Below are 16665 nucleotides of genomic sequence, written 5' to 3' on the forward strand. Positions count from 1 at the left end.
TCAGAGTAAAATTCTGGTGATCCGAGAGTTTGTGAAAGTAAGTGTTTGTTGAAATCATCTCAGTTTTTTGAAGCTTGGTGGATGTAGTGGGTTTTCAATAATAATAGATAGACCCGTGTATACATCTAAAATCTATCTATATAGTAGCACTTTGCTAAACTGTGTCAAAGTCAAGCTCCTTTGCTAAATGGTGGCAAAGAAATATAAAATCCTAGGTCGTAATAAACAAATACTGACTGACTGCTATTTTAGCAGCTACAGTCACAATTATCGCTGCTTAAATGATTACTGACACTGCTTGCAAAGGCTAGTCCGGAAATCTTCTATGGTGCCCTATAAGAACTTGGGGTGAGATGGGGCAGCTGATCCCTTTAACATGCTATGGCTTTATTCTGTATAACCATTTGTGTGAGTCTAACTTCTCTGCAATGTCCACCATTAAGAGAGAGCAGTGGAAGAAGCTTTATTTTGAGATTGGCCATCACTTGTCCCTCACTAAAATCATTCCTACAATCAGTAAACTGTGTAGAACAACCCAGACACATTGGCCTCACTAAAATAGCAACATATGACTTATATATGATATTTTGTAGTAGTCTTACTACTATGTGAATTGTTCTAATTGAAATAAACACGCATTTGACTTAATTGTGATGTTTTATAGCAGTCTTCCTAGCATATATTTACAAAAACTTAAAGATAACTGTTTTATATGGATCATAAGAGTATTTCAAAGCTCTTAGGTGAGTCATGGTACTGAAAGTAGTATTCCAGTTGTCTTGTAATTTTCCTTTATGTGTCTCAATGATGTGATGATACTTTCTTCATCTGTTCAGATTACTGGAGGTTTCCATGGATAGGTAACTATTTCCCAAGTTGCAGTTGACACCATGGTACATGAAGCCAGGACCAGCCTTTGGTCAACTAGTGCCCTAGGCAAAAGATCTCCACAGCGCCCCCAACACCACCCTGTGCCCCCATCCTGGTCTGTCTACACCATCCAGATTACTGGAAAAGCACCCCTGCTAGAGTAGTGCCCTAGGCGGCCGCCTAGTTGGCCTATGCCTAAGGCCAGTTATGCATGAAGCCAAGAATTAATTTGCTGTAGTGCGTACATATTCCAAGCAGGAAAGCAGGAAATGAAAGAGGAGGGACTATATCTGTCTGTTGCAAGGAAAGCATGATTGGAGGTAAGTTACATGGGGCTCAGGAACCAGAAAACGAGTCAGGTGTAATGTCTCTGCATGTCTTCCAGCAAGTTGCATGGCTTCATTTTTTCATTCTTCTTTTTTTTTTAATTCACATATTTTATTACATATTTCATCCTGGTCTTGCTGTGCTTCAAATGTTATTGGAAAAGGGGGAATCACTGGAATTTTCTTTCTTTTCTTTGTCTGGCAGCTATTCCAGCAGATAGGTAACTGCAAAGCCAACATGTTTTGGGCTGCAAATGTGCCTCCTAGTGAAGCCATTGATTGTGAGAGTAGCAGCAGAGAAAGGAGAAGGTTTATCACAGCCAAATATAAAGAAGGGAAATACCGTCGCTATCATCTACTGTTTGGTAATCAGGAGGCACTCAATAAGGTAAGATGTGCATATAATTTGTTTTTTAAACATCTTTATTAAACATGACAATTTTGAGGAATACATGCAGGAGGATTTAGAGAGGTGTTGAGTATGTTAAAACTCCTAGGTATGTGTCTGTGTTGAAAACCAGTTAGCCAAAAATCAGACAAAAAATTAAAGCAGATCAAAACGCTTAAAATAAGGATGACAGCTGTCACGTTTACTGTTTTTCTTTTATCTAGTAGAGAGGAACACTGTATTTCTGCTGAAAAATCATGTTTTAAGTCCTTTTCAGCTCTTTGAATCATACTTAGTTTTGAATACTTCTGAAGTAAACTTTTCTATTGTTTACTGTTACCTACATGTTTCACACTAGTAATCAAGTTCTTTTGTTACTATACATCTTTTTGGTTCTGGAGTAAGTCAGTGTAGCAGGAACACGCAACTTTTTGCAGATAAAGAATGTAACCTTTTGTATTTTGCATCTCAAAAAAAAAAAAATGCTAAAACTATTCTAATCAGAAACACCACGACAGAAGCAGCAATGAGAGGCAAACTTGAAATGATGAGAAAAGAAATAGCGTAATAAAATTTAATTCACCGCTTTCGTCCAAAGACTTCATCAGAATAAAAAACTGTGTCATAAAACAAACTTAAATAGTTCTACAATTAAACAATTAAATGAACAATTTAATACATAGTTGAAAAATCAACTGTTAATCTTTCAATTAAAAAAGGAGGCAACAGTGTCATTCCTTTTATGGAGATGTAACTTCCTGTGTTTTAAAAAACATTTAATATTAACAGCCTCATTTATACCAGGGAACCTGTCAGCTTTTAGTTTAATCTGCCATAAGGTTTCCCTCTGTTGTATGTAATTCTTAAAATCTCCCCCCCTCATATCAAAATGACAAACTTCTAATATAGAAAATAAAAATTTTTTGAAACCAGTACAGACAATAGAATGCTTATATAAGGCGTTTGTAACATCTTTCTTTTTAATGTCATAGAGATGTTCTCTAATACGAGTCCTAAGGCATCTACTAGTCATCCCAACATAAAATGCTGAACAAGAACTGCATAAACTGATATAAACTACACCTTTGGTGTCACAGTTAACGCAGTCAGGAACTGTCAAAATTCTGTCGTGAGACTCTACAGTAATGTATGGTCCAACAGAAATGAACCTACACATGTTACAGTGATGACAACACTGCATGCCTTTCTTAGTGGTAGTAATGTTGTCATGGTGGCTGTGGTTAAATTCCAAAATTCTTTTCAAACTGTAATTATTTCTGGACACAAAAAAAGGTTGGTCACCTACAACTTTAGATAAATCTAGATTTCCCTTAATGACCGACCAGTTTTTCCTAACTAGATTCTGTATCTGTTTACAGTCAGCACTCATGTCCATCGAACAAATCAAGTGGGTGTTTAAATCAACCCCCTTGGGGATGTTGATGGTAGTAGTACTACCGTGAACTTTTAAACTATTCGGATGGTCAAGCAGTGCTGGATATTGCTTGATCCGTCTGTTTAAAATATCGTTACTGGTATCAACCAGTAATGATTGGTCATACCCTCTGTCCAAAAATAAGGAGGTAATAAATTTAAATTCAGCCATCACCAATCAGAATATTTAGAGGTCATTCGGCTTGCTCTAATGAACTGACCTCTAGGGATATTCTTAATAACATGCCTAGGATGGTTACTCGAAAAATGCAAGTAACCATTGGTGAAAGTCTCCTTTCGAAAGATGCTACTATGAAATCTGTTGTCAATATTGTCCCATTTTAAACAAATGTCCAAAAAATTAACCTTTAACCCAACTACACCTTTAACAAATTTTAAATAACTGGAAAAGGTGTTAGCTTCAAAGACAAAGGCTTCAACAGTGTCAGAATTTCCGTCTATGATAAAAAACAAATCATCTATAAACCTGCAATAAAAGGAAACATTGTATTTCTTGGTGAGAAGAGAAATAAATTCATGCTCCCACCAAGCCATGACAATGTTGGCATAAGCCGGAGCTGCTGGAGAACCCATAGCTACGCCCCGCTTTTGTCTGTAATAAGTTTTACCAAACAAAAAGAAGTTGTTGTCTAATATAAGCTCCAAAAAACTACAAATAGTAGAAATGGCATTATTGGTGAAACTAGCGTTGTTATAATGCAAGAAGCTTCTAACAGCCTCAACTCCATCATGGTGGGGGATACATGTGTATAATGATATCACATCCATTGTAAAAATAATATTCCTATTAGGGTCAAAAGAACCTCCCTGAATGTAGGTACTGAATTTCATTAAAAAGTCCCAAGAATCTTTGATAAATGAATCTTGGTGATGTAGAATAGGCCCCAAAACAGCATCAAGAATTAATGAAATTCCTTCAGTAATAGAATGAGGTGAAGACACTATTGGCCTGAAGGGTGGATCCTCCAAGTTTTTGTGGGTTTTGGGTATACCAAAAATGACCCCAATTCTGGGGTCTTCCACCACACAAAATTCGTAAACTTCTAGTGTTATGTCACCTGACATAAGGGCGTCATAAAGGAGAGAATGAATAAACCGCTGTCTACGTTGAATTTCAAAAAAAGAAATAACCTCATATTCATCACAATTATTCAAAATCTCTAACATTTTGGTGTTATAACTGTCTTGTTTCATTATTACAATGTTACCCCCTTTGTCACTTTTCATGTATCTAAATTCACTCTTTGAAGCCTGTAAATGATGTAATGCTCTCTTTTCATCAATATCCAAGTTGTTAACAATTTTACGTTTGTGCCCTAACAAATGAGTAACATCTTGGATACATAAGTCTTCAAACACCCTAATGGTGTGTTGTAATTTAGGTGTATAAAAAGATGGCTTGATTAATGCCTTGTCAATGACAGGAATATCATGCATTAAATATGCCAGGTTTAGTTTTCTGGTGTACTTCTTAATGTCTAGTATAGTTTTACTAGAATTGGCTCTATTAGTTGGAACATAGTTTAAACCATAACGTAATACTCTCAATTCAGTTTCAGTAAAAGTATGCCCACTTAAATTAATTATACTAAAATGTTCACAATCTTTGGTTAAGTCTCATCGCCTGAAGAGTTCGACCCCAGGAAGGTGCGACTCCTGGTCAGAATGTTCGTTTTGGAAGAATAATTCCTCTTTGGAAAAAAAGAGGAATTAACATTAGAACTAGATTTAGTTCTGAGTTGTCATTGTCACGAACAGAACTGTCAGTTTTCTTGTCGCTAGTCTCAGTATCAATAGGTTCAACCTCAGTAGCACAAACCTCAACACTTGGAAAATGGTTAGCGCTAGTCGGTTGTACCAGAATTGGAATAGTCTCTTCAGTATGAGAGAACAGTCTCTTATCAGTAAAGCCAGCAGGAACACCAATATCGTGTGCACGTCCACCTAAGCTGTTAAAGTGTTGCTGCTTGTTTTGACTCCTTCTGTTAAAACCAACAAAGTCATTGTAGGCAGCTTTACTTTCATAAGAGGAAATATCCCTCAATAATTTAGACTGCTTCCTGTTGATAATGTCAGTAGAATGCTGTTCAACCTCATTTGATAAATTTTGAAAAAAGTTGTCAAAAGAATTGTCGGTTAACTTCCCTTTAAAGTAGGACTCATTTACAATAATGTCTGACTTTAAATAACCCATTTTAACAGTATTGTTGTCGATTAGTAGTTTCAAAAACTTTAGACCAGCCTCGTATGAAGTCTTTGGACGAAAGCGGTGAATTAAATTTTATTACGCTATTTCTTTTCTCATCATTTCAAGTTTGCCTCTCATTGCTGCTTCTGTCGTGGTGTTTCTGATTTTTTTGTGTTGACTTGGCTTTTTGGTGGATTAAAACTATTCTAAACCTACATTTTTACAGCAAAACAAATCAGTCTTCCAGATTTGTTGTTTCAGCTGGTAAAAGTATATATACTCTTTGTGATTCAGAAATAAGTGCGTTTTGTCAAAGATGGAATACGAGAAAAATAGTCACACATTAAAGAAATAGTACGCGTGTGTGTCTCTGTGTGTGCGTTTGTGTGAGTGTGTGTCTAGCTGTTTAGTATAGATTCAGTTATACAGCTGCAGAAAAGACGTTTTAATGGTTGGCAATGTTACTGCTTGTCTATCGGTTTAAGCAGTCTTTTTTTAAGTTTTTACTTATGTGAAGAATTCTTTAGAAGAAATAAATGGACATTTATCAAATGTAAGAGAGCATTTTCTGTGAGTGTCTCATTTGTACCTCTTCCAGTCTATGGTTGTAGCAAACAGTCTGGCCATATAGAAATACTGTTAAACCGTGCTAGGCTTTATAGGTACATAGATTTATAGGTTTGTCCTAGGCACTCAGTCCAGTACCCCATTTGAAGCTCATCTTTCTATATCTGTAAAGGACTGAGAAGACAGCCCAGAACTGGATTTATAGATCTACATCCACTCATTGAGAGTGGCTTTATAGAGAGCTAGGGAGCTGCTGGCATGGGTGGGGGCTTCTTCAGTGGGGAGGTTATCCTATAGGAGAGATATCTGTCTTGCAAACAGGTTATATGTATATAACTATGTAGAGTCAGGTCCTTAGAATGAATATTGGTGGTGTTACTGTTTTTTTACCATATGTACAAGGTCTAGCAGGACTGGGTCCTTTATTGTCTTGTAAGCCAGCAGTCTGTAGGAGGGAAAGTGCAGTGATAAGAATTTTAGATACTCTGTGCAAATTAAGGAGTTTATGCCAAGATCTTCTTGATGAGGAGTTATGTTATCTCAAGATGTGTATGTGTTTGGTTTGGTACATGATGAATGGGACATTGTATTATTATGGGCCTGATTAGGGAAGAGTAGAGCAGGGACTGTAACTTCCTTGGATCCAGAGGATAAACCTTTAGTTATTAGTTGGGCTATGTAGAAGGATTTCCTGACACCAATTGCTATGTGGTGGTCAAAGGAGGGTTCCTTGTCCATGAATGTGCAGAGATCTCTAATAATGGTGGCAGCTTTGAGATGGCTATCATTTATGAAAAGATGCAGTGTTGTTTTGTTTGCCTAAGGTTACAGTACAGCATTTTTATTCATTCATTCATTCATATTCATATTTTTTTGCATTTAGCTTAAGCACTTGCAGATGCCCTACGCTGACCACCTTAAAAAACTCCAGCTATACTCTGTCGCATATCGTATACTCAGAGGCGATCTTTGCTTAACATACAAGGCCATGTCAAACCCAGAGCTGTTGGACATGCTACACTTAAAGAAATCCCAATCCCTCAGAGCCACACGCTTCAGGGATCTAAACCTTGTCATCACAATAAACAAAACATGCTGGAGGGGATAGGTTCCTTACCCAGAGACTCCCCAGACTCTGGAATAGATTGCCCATACATGTCAAGCAGAGTGCCTCTTTGGCCCTCTTCAAAAGGAACCTTGACGATTGGATGGGAGAAAGGAAATTCATCCCGGGGATCACGTCAGTCGCCCTGCTAGACAGGGGTCCAGGGAAGTAAATAGTGTGGGAAGAAATAGCCAGGGAATTGTTATGGCTAGGCTTGTATAGGCCCTAAGGCTGATAGCCTAGTACCAACCTATGAACCTATGAACAATAGTGTGGATTATGTCCTCTTGCAGGGTTGGATGTTAGATGGAAATTTAATAACAGTACTAAATTTGAAGATGTTTTCAAAGTTTGTTTGCCAGATGTGATTTTAAGTTACTTAACTTGAAAATCAGCAGAGTATTTGCTAAAATGGAGTAGACCTAAAGCAGAGCCCTTGGTATACCACTGGTGACAAGCCATTTACTAGAAGGTGTGCCTCCAGTCCTGACTGTATTGGTTCTGTCTCTTAGCCAGTTAGCTAATCAGTGGCTTACATAGGTAAGTTTATTAGTAATAACATTTTCTGGGGTATTAACCAAGGTCTTAACTAATTTCCTCCTTTAGCCCACATAAACGCCAAGTCCAGAACAATGATTGATAAGATTGTGCATTAGACCTGCAACAATAGTGCACAGAATGGTAACTGAACTGCAGAATGTGTTTGGTTTCCTCCAAAGTATTCAAGAATTCATCAAATCAAAGCTATACTTGAATGGACCTTACAGGCTGTCTGATAACCAAGTCTCTCCTTGTCAATAAGGAGAAATTAATACTTTACAAAAAAAGCACCTAGACAGGCATGCCCAAGGGTCAGCTTCTGGTGATTTCTCCTATCCACCTGGTGAATCTGGGCATACTGGGGCAATGCAGCAACTGCCTCATGTACACAGACAACCCTCTCCCCCTACCACCCAACACTACAAGCTGCGAGAGATGCACTTACATAGCCAAACTGGAAGCAAAGCTCTCTCTGGCCAGGATTGTGCTAGACAGTCAAGAGGAGAAGGTTAACACCTGCATTACACCTCAAGCAACTCATAGCCCTTCAAAATCCACACCATCAACACCCACACATAGCAACACTAAACCCACATATGCAGAGGCCCTTAACATTAACCTGCCCAAGCAACAAGGACCTCCGAAAATGAAACACAAACAAATACCAGTCACAACCAAAGTGACACATAGCTCACAACACCAGTGTGCCACCCAACAACAGCCCCTAAGGCAAGACAATGTACCCAACACTTTAGTCATAGGTGACTCTGTAGTCAGGCATACTGATGTCCCACTCACCAGGCTGAACAAGGAGAAAATTACAGTCAGCTGCCTGTCAGTTGCCAGGATCTGCTACATAACGCATGCATTCAAGTCACTCTACAAGTACAAATACAAATCTGTCATTGTCCATGCTGGAACGAATGACTTGAGATGTACCTCCCTGGACTACATCAAAAGAGACATGGAAGAGCTCTCGAATCATGTGTCCCAGGCAGGTATGACCCTAGTCCTGAGTAGCATCCTGCCTTCGCCCAGAATGATACCACAGTATAAGGACAAAATGATTGACTTCAACAATTGGCTAAGTTTCTGGTGTCATTCAAAGGGGATCCAGTATCTGTCTGCCTGGGAAGACATGATCGACAAACCACAATGCTTTGTCAGAGATGGTCTGCACCTGTCACCCCTGGGATTCAGGTTACTGGCTAAAGCTTTTGCCACCTCTATAGTGCCTTTTTTAGACAAGGTTCAATGGACAAAACCACCACCATAAAAGATACAAGCATGCAAAATCTGAAGGCAATGCTACTCAATGCTAGAAGTCTAAACCTCAAAATGCACTCTCTCGAGGCACTCCTAAAAATGGAGAACATTGATATCTGTGCAGTAACTGAAACGTGGTTCAAGGCTCCAGAGAGCACTCCTGTAATACCAGGCTACAACTCTTACCACACTTTTCGGCCACAAAGCCAAGACCGAAACACTAAAGGTGGAGGAGTGTCCATATTCACCAAGGATATTCACACCTCCAGGCTAGTTGCCCAACACAATGCATCTGAAATTCTCCAGGTGCAACTAACACTAGGTAAGACTGCAATCCAAATTGTAGCTTGCTACAGATCCCCCACCATGCCCCAAGATTCTCACTACAACTTTCGAAACATACTGGAAAATATTATGATACAACCAAACACCCTAATACTTGGTGATTTCAACTACCCTGCCATTAACTGAGAAAACTACTCGGGTACCAATTCCTTTTCCCAACGGTTCTTGGAATTCATAAATTTCCACCAGGGGCTCCAATATCCTAGACCTGGTCATTACCAACATGGGAGATAGATGCTCCACACCAGTGGTCACCCACTCATTGGTCAGGTCTGACCATAAGCAAATCACCCTTGACATCCACATCCCACTCCCACCCACCTGTAAGGAAACCTCCTTAAAAAACTTCTCCAAAGCCAACTTCATGCTACTGAATTCAAAAGTGACAAACTTCATGACACCCATGCAGACGGGATCTGAAAGTTTGACTGCAGAATCCTACACTAAGGCACTGTATGAGCACATCCACTCGTGCATGAATCATGCCATCCCAAATAGAACCAAGATGCTCTCCTTCAACAAAAGGAAGCCAATCTGGTGGTCCCCTGCTATAAACAAACTATACAACAGAAAGAAGAAACTGTTGCAGAAAAGAGGAAAATGCCAGGATGCAAAAAACTCCCTCACTAGCCTCAGTAAGAAGCTGAGATCCCTCATAAAACCCTCAAAAGCTAGTTACAAAAATAAAATTGCCAAAGATTCCAAAGACAACCACAAAGCATTCTATAGTTATGTCAAGAATCTAAATGGCAATGCTCAGATCTGCTCTGAGCTTCAACAGAATGACATTAAATGTACTGATCCCAAGGATATTGCCAATATCCTGGCAGATCAATTTAGTGCCAACTTCACCCCCCTCTCACCCCCTAAATGGCACATCTCAATACCAAAAGATTGCCAAATTCCAGTAATCACTGCCACACGGGTAGAAACCGCACTCTGCAAAGCTAAGAATACAGCATCCATGGGACAAGATGACATCCCAGGCTGTATACTACATGAACTACAAAATGAACTGGCACCTCACCTAAGTGTCATGTTTAATCATAGCCTCACCTCAGGCTTCATGCCTACTGAGTGGTGCACAGCTACAGTTATCCCACTCCACAAGGGGGGATCCACCTTGGATCCCAGGAACTACCATCCCATCAGTCTGACGAGCCTGATCTGCAAGGGCATGGAACGCATTATCATGGAACTTATAAACAAGGACATTGGCAACCTTCAAACACTGGACCCCACCTAGTTTGGGTTTGTGAAGGGCCGATCTTGTCTCCTGAACCTGATTGACTTCTTCATATCAGTCTCCAGAGCTGTGGACGAGGGTAAGGTGGTCCACACAGCCTATCTGGACCTCGCCAAGGTCTTTGACACCATCCCCCACTCTGGAATCATAGATAAACTTACTAAGCTGGGCATAAATCCCTACATCACTCGATGGGTTGCCAACTGGCTTACTGACAGAACCCAAACTGTAAAAGTAGCCGACTCCAAGTCCAGCTCCAGACAAGTGACAAGTGGAGTACCTCAGGGTTCAGTCCTGGGACCACTCTTGTTTGGCATCTACTTCTCTGAAGTACAGGCTAACACCAAGGGACTCTGGCTAACAAAGTTCGCAGATGACTGCAAACTGGGAACCATTACTGAATCCCCAAATGATGTGGATATCCTACAAAAGGGCCTTACAGAAACAGATGCCTGGTGCCAGAGGCATGGGCTCAAGCTTAATGCCAAGAAATGTATAGTTATCCCCTTTGGAAAAAAAATGTACCCATGAATTACCACATAGGTGGCAGTACACTAAACATCGAAAGTGTGATGAGAGACTTAGGGACACAGGTGGACAGTGGTCTCACTTTTGATAACCAGATCGCCACAACAGTCAGGAAATCCTTCTATGTGGCACACCTCATCACTAAGGGATTTTCATCCAGAAAAAAGGAGGTCATTGTCCCACTGTACTCATCCCTCTTTAGACCCATTATAGAGTATAATGCCCCATTTGGTATGTACCTCACAAGACATCTGCAACAGCTGGAAAGGCCACAGAAATACCTCACTAAAAGAATCACAGGCCTAAAGCAGATACCATATGCTGACCATCTAAACAAACTCCAGCTATACTCTGTGGCATATTGTCTACTCAGAGGTGATCTCTGCTTAACATACAAGGCCATGTCAAACCCTGAGCTGTTGGACATGCTCCACTTAATGAAATCTCAATCCCTCAGAGCCGCATGCTCCAGGGATCTAAACCTTGTTATCACAATGAACAAAACATGCTGGAGGGATATGTTCCTGACCCAGAGACTCCCCATACTCTGGAATAGATGGCCATACATGCCAAGCAGAGCGCCTCCTTGGCCCTCTTCAAAAGGAACCTTGATGATTGGAGTGGATGGTAGTTGGCTCATCAGTTTCATTCTATCAATCTTCAAAGTACTCTGATAACTATTTTGACTGCATTTTTCCTCTGACTATTAATTTTGAGACTGTAGTTGTATTGCAATGTTTCATATTCATTTTGTACCTTTTTGTTTGTGATTTTGGAGGTTTTACCAGGTCTAATTGCATCTCTGGAAAAGATCACCAACAGGTTTGCCTCTGGGAATAAAAGTCTACTGAAGGTTTAGCTTCTCCAGGGCTCCCAGTTCCTAAAATAGTAGGACTGTAATCTGTTTAAAGTTAAGAACATTTCAAAAGGAAAACAAAACCAAAAAAAAAATTTGAAAACTAAAGTATTTTTGAGGGATGTCATCCTTTATGAATGTGTTGTTTGACAAGGACCTTGCACATCTGTTTGAAGTTACATCTCTCAGCAGACTCAGACTGCTTTTAGTTGTGCTGCCTTTAAAAAAGCTACACATCTGGGGACCCAAGCACACCAGATCCTCTTTCTTGGGGTCTGAGGAATTCCCAATACTATTCTATCATGTCCAAAGGTCATACTGGAGGCTAAGCTCTCTCAACTCAGTACTGGCGAAACCAGTCAGTAGGAGAAGGAAACCACACTCACTACAATTCCATTCTCACATAGACCTACCATGACAGCAAACCAAACACATAAACACATAAAAACATACACGGAGGCTCTAAATAAAAATCTGCCTAAGCAGCAGAGACCTCCAAAGCAGACACCCAAGCAACCGCTACCCCAAATCAAAACACGTGTAACACATATCTCACAAAGCCAGTGTGCCGAACAGTCACAGCCCTTAAGGCTAAACAACACACCTGATACACTTGTAATAGTTTCATAGTTTCATAGTATAGTACTAGGCTATCTGCCCTGGGGCATTTGTAAGCCTAGCCATAGTGATGTGGCTTTTGCCACCCCATGAAATGGTACAAAAATGTACAAAATAAATCTAAAATACTGTGCCTCTGTCTTTTAGTGACACAATGAAGGTCCCCTTATATAATAGAATTAGTTTACTGTGCCCCTGTCTAGCAGTGACCCAGATGTGACCCCTGGGGTAAATTTTCGATCTCCCATCCACTCATCAAGATTTCTCTTGAAGAGAGTTAGTGAGGGGCTCTGCCTAATACGAACTGGGATCCTGTTCCAAAGCATGGGAGGCCTTTGGGTTATGAATCTATCCCTCCAGCATGTCCTATTCATACTTGTGCCGAGGTTTAAGTCTTTAGCTCTCGTGGTCCTGATGGATTTGGATTTTTTGAGGTGGAGCATGTCCATCAGATCCTGATTGGACATGGCCTTGTACGTCAGGCAGAGATCACCCCTGAGCAGGCGGTATGCCACTGAATAGAGCTGAAGTTTCTTTAGTCTGGTGGAATAAGACATATGTTGGAGACCCTTGATCCTTTTGGTGAGGTACTTCTGTGGTCTCTCCAGCTGTTGCAAGTGCCGGGTGAGATACATACCAAATGGGGCATTGTACTCAATCATGGGTCTGATGAGGGAGGAATATAAGGGTACAATGACATCCTTGGATCTGGATGTGAATCCCTTCATGATGAGGTGTGCAAGGTAGAATGTTTTTCTGACCACTTTGGCAACATGGGTGTCAAATGAGAGGTTGCTGTCTACTTGGGTCCCTAGGTCTCTGGTTACTTTTTCCGTACTCAGTGGGTTGCTGTCTATGTGATAATGTGTGGGTACTTTGTTTTTTCCAAAAGGGATGACTATACATTTTTTGGCATTTAGTTTAAGGCCGTGACTACGGCACCAGTTGTCCGTTTCAGTGAGGCCTTTTTGTAGGATGTGTGTGTCAGCTGGTGTATCGACTATGGCGCCTAGTTTGCAGTCATCTGCGAACTTTGTCAGCCACAGCCCTCCCATGTTTGCTTTAACATCTGAGAAATAAATGCCGAACAAGAGGGGTCCCAGGATAGATCCCTGTGGGACACCACTTGTGACTGGCTTTGAGTCTGACATTGCTCCAGCAATTTTAACTTTATGGGTTCTGTCCTTTAGCCAGTTTGCAACCCATCTAGTGACATAGGGGTTTACTTTTAAGCTGTTTAGCTTATCTATGATGCCTGAGTGGGGTATTGTGTCAAAGGCCTTAGCCAAGTCCAGGTATGCTGTATGGACTGCTTTTCCCTCATCAATGGCTCTAGTGACGGTTTCGAAAAAGTCAACCAGGTTTAAAAGGCAGGATCTGCCCTTCACAAAGCCGAACTGGGTGGGGTCAAGTGTCTGTAAGTCCCCTATGTCTCTGTTTATGAGTTCCATAATGATTCTTTCCATAGCTTTGCAGACCAGGCTAGTTAAGCTTATGGGACGGTAGTTTCCAGGGTCTGTAGAGGCACCCCCCCTTGTGGAGTGGGACCACTGTTGCTGTACGCCAGTGTACAGGTACATAACCCGAAGTAAGGCTAAGATTAAATAGCATTTTTATGTGTGGGTTTAGCTCCTCTTGGAGTTCTAACACCCCGGGATACCGTCAGGTCCCATTGATGCTGTGTTTTTTGCTTTGTTTAGGGCGGTTCTCACTTGGACATCTGAGATGACAGGGAGATAACATTCAGCTGGGATAAGTATTTCTTCTTTTGAGGGTGAAGGAGGCGAGAAGTTTGCACTGAAGCTGTCAGCCAGAATGTTAGCAATATCTGTGGGTTCAGTGTATTTTTTGTTGTTGTGAACCAACTCAGAGCATATCTGAGGGTTTCCACCCAGGTTTCTAACATAGCTGAAGAAGGCTTTGTGGTTATCTTTAGTGTCCTTAGCTATTTTTCTCTCAAAGTTTGCCTTGGATGTTTTTATGAGAGAATGTAGTTTTCTGCTAATGTTGATGAGACGTCTTCCCTTCATGGGATTTCGCTCTGACGTGTAGTAGCTTCCTTCTTTTTTTATACAATTTGTTTATGGCTGAGGTCCACCAGACAGGACGCTTACATTTGGTGGAGAGGGACTTGGATTTGTTTGGGATTGCATGATCCATGCATTCCTGGATATGTCCATAGAAAGCATTTGTGAAGGATTCGGCATTGTGGGATGTGGTATCCACTGGCACAGTGGGCTTAAAGGATACCATCTCCTTCTTAAGAAGAGTGAAGTCTGCTTTTGAGAAGTTTTTCACTGTGGTCTTTTGTGCTGGGGGTGGAGGTGGGATATGTATATCCAGGGTGATTAGTTTGTGGTCAGATCTCACTAGTGAGGGGTATACTTCCAGTGTGGAGCATTTTGTCCCCATGTTTGTGATAATCAGGTCTAATATATTTTCTCCCCTAGTGGGAGAGGTGACTAGTTGTTCCAGTGCATTTGAATTTATGAATTCCAGGAACCTTTGGGCTAGGGTTTTAGGGCTAGAATAATGTACCCAATCTATGTTTGGGTAGTTGAAGTCTCCCAGTATGATGGTATTTTGTGATACATTCATATCCTCCAATGTCTTCAGGAAGGCTGAGTGGGGTTCTTGAGATTGGGAGGGTGGTCTGTAACATGCTACCAGTTGTATAGCAGTTTTGCCTATGGTTAGTTGCACCTGTATGGTCTCTATTGCTTCATGTGTTGCTACTAACCTGGAGGTGAGGGTGTCCTTTATGAATATGGACACTCCTCCCTTTGTGGTTCGTCCGGTTTTGGGGCCAAAAGCATGATACAAGGTATAGCCTGGTAGTGCTGGGGTGCTCTCAGGAGCCTTGAACCAGGTTTCAGTTACTGCACAGACGTCGATGTTCTCCATGCTGAGGAGTGCATCAAGTGCCTGCATCTTGAGATTTAGACTTCTGGTGTTGAGCAGCATTACCCTTAGTTTTTTCCACTTTTGTTTTCTAAGGAGGTGGGTTTGTCTTTTGAGCCTTGCCTAAAAAGGCATTATGGGGTGGCAAGAGCCTTAGCCAATATCCGAAGCCCAGTGGTGACAGGTGTAAGCCATCCCTTGCGAAGCAGCGTGGCTTGTCCAACATATCATCCCAGGCAGACAGATAGTGGATCCCCTTAGAATGACACCAGTACTCAAGCCAATTGTTAAAGCTGATCATCTTGTCTTTGTATTGTGGTATCATTCTTGGTGAGGGCAAGATGCTGCTCAGGGTCAGGGTCATACCAGCCTGGGCTACATAATCGAGAGCTCCTCTATGTCTCTTTTCATGTAGTCCAGGGAGGTACGTCTCAGGTCATTCACACCAGCATGGACAATGACGGAGTCATATTTGTACTTGCTTTGGAGAGACCTGAGTGTGTGTGTTATGTGGCGGATCCTAGCCCCCGATAGACAGCTCACAGTCACCTTCTCCTTGTTCAGCCTGGTCAGTGGGACATCAGTGTGTCTGACTATGGAGTCACCTATTACTAGTGTATCAGGCAAGGTGTTTGGCCTTAAGGGCTGCGATTGGTCGACACACTGATTTATTGAAGTATGTGTTGCATGTGTTTTGTTTTGAGGTGGTGGATTTTTGGATGTCTGCTTTGGGAGCCTCTGTTGTTTTGGTAAGTTTTTATTAGAGCCTCGAGTATGTCTTTGTGTTTTTATGTGTTTGGTTTGCAGTTGTGGTAGGTCTATGTGGGACTGGGATTGTTGTGTGTGTGGTTGCCATCTCCTCCTGTCTGGTCATGCCAGCCCTGAGTTGAGAGAGTTCAGCCTCCAGTTTGGCTATATAGTTGCATCTCTCACATGTAATTGTGTTTGTTGGGAGGAGGAGAGGGCTGTCTGTGTACATGAGACAATTGTAGCATTGTCTCAAGATGCCCAGATTGACCAGCTGAACTGGAGACGATGCCAGTAATCTACCACTTGACATGCTAGAACAGTATAAGGGGGTGATATACCTTTAAGGGGGGGGTGGGTATTCACAGGGGTGGTAAGTAGATGTAGTGCTTTACTTAGTACAAGAGTGCTTACTTAGTAGAGAAGTATTGAGAACAAGTGCTAGGCTTATAATACAGTGAGTAGTCTGGTTTTACTAAGAGTAGAGCTTCTTTAAGGGAAAATTTGAAGAGCAGACTTGGCGGAGCCAGAAAAAGTTTAACCTTGTTTAACTGGCGCTGCGCTATGCGCACGCAAACGCGGATTTTAAGAAGTGAACTGCAAAAGAGCTAGGAATGGTCCCAAACAACCAATTACTACAGCTTCTTGTGCTGAGGTCACTTCCCCCAAGGACAGGTAGGCTGCTCAAGGCTCCCCACTCCCACTGGTGAGCAAAGAAA

At 41.4% G+C, this 16665-nt stretch overlaps 1 protein-coding gene across 6 annotated transcripts in view; it reads left to right on the top strand.

The window, feature by feature from the left end:
• The window catches only part of ARAP1 (ArfGAP with RhoGAP domain, ankyrin repeat and PH domain 1), a 2759262-nt gene that overhangs the window by 1700211 nt on the left and 1042386 nt on the right, over positions 1–16665 (top strand). For all 6 annotated transcript variants that reach the window (XM_044073028.1, XM_044073030.1, XM_044073029.1 and 3 more), the window contains one exon: positions 1402–1584. In XM_044073028.1, the coding sequence (XP_043928963.1) occupies positions 1402–1584 (183 nt within the window). The remainder of the gene's footprint in view (positions 1–1401; positions 1585–16665) is intronic.

This window comes from Protopterus annectens, chromosome 5.part1, assembly GCF_019279795.1.
Source record: "Protopterus annectens isolate FY-2018-M chromosome 5.part1, PAN1.0, whole genome shotgun sequence".
Lineage (NCBI taxonomy): Eukaryota > Metazoa > Chordata > Ceratodontiformes > Protopteridae > Protopterus > Protopterus annectens.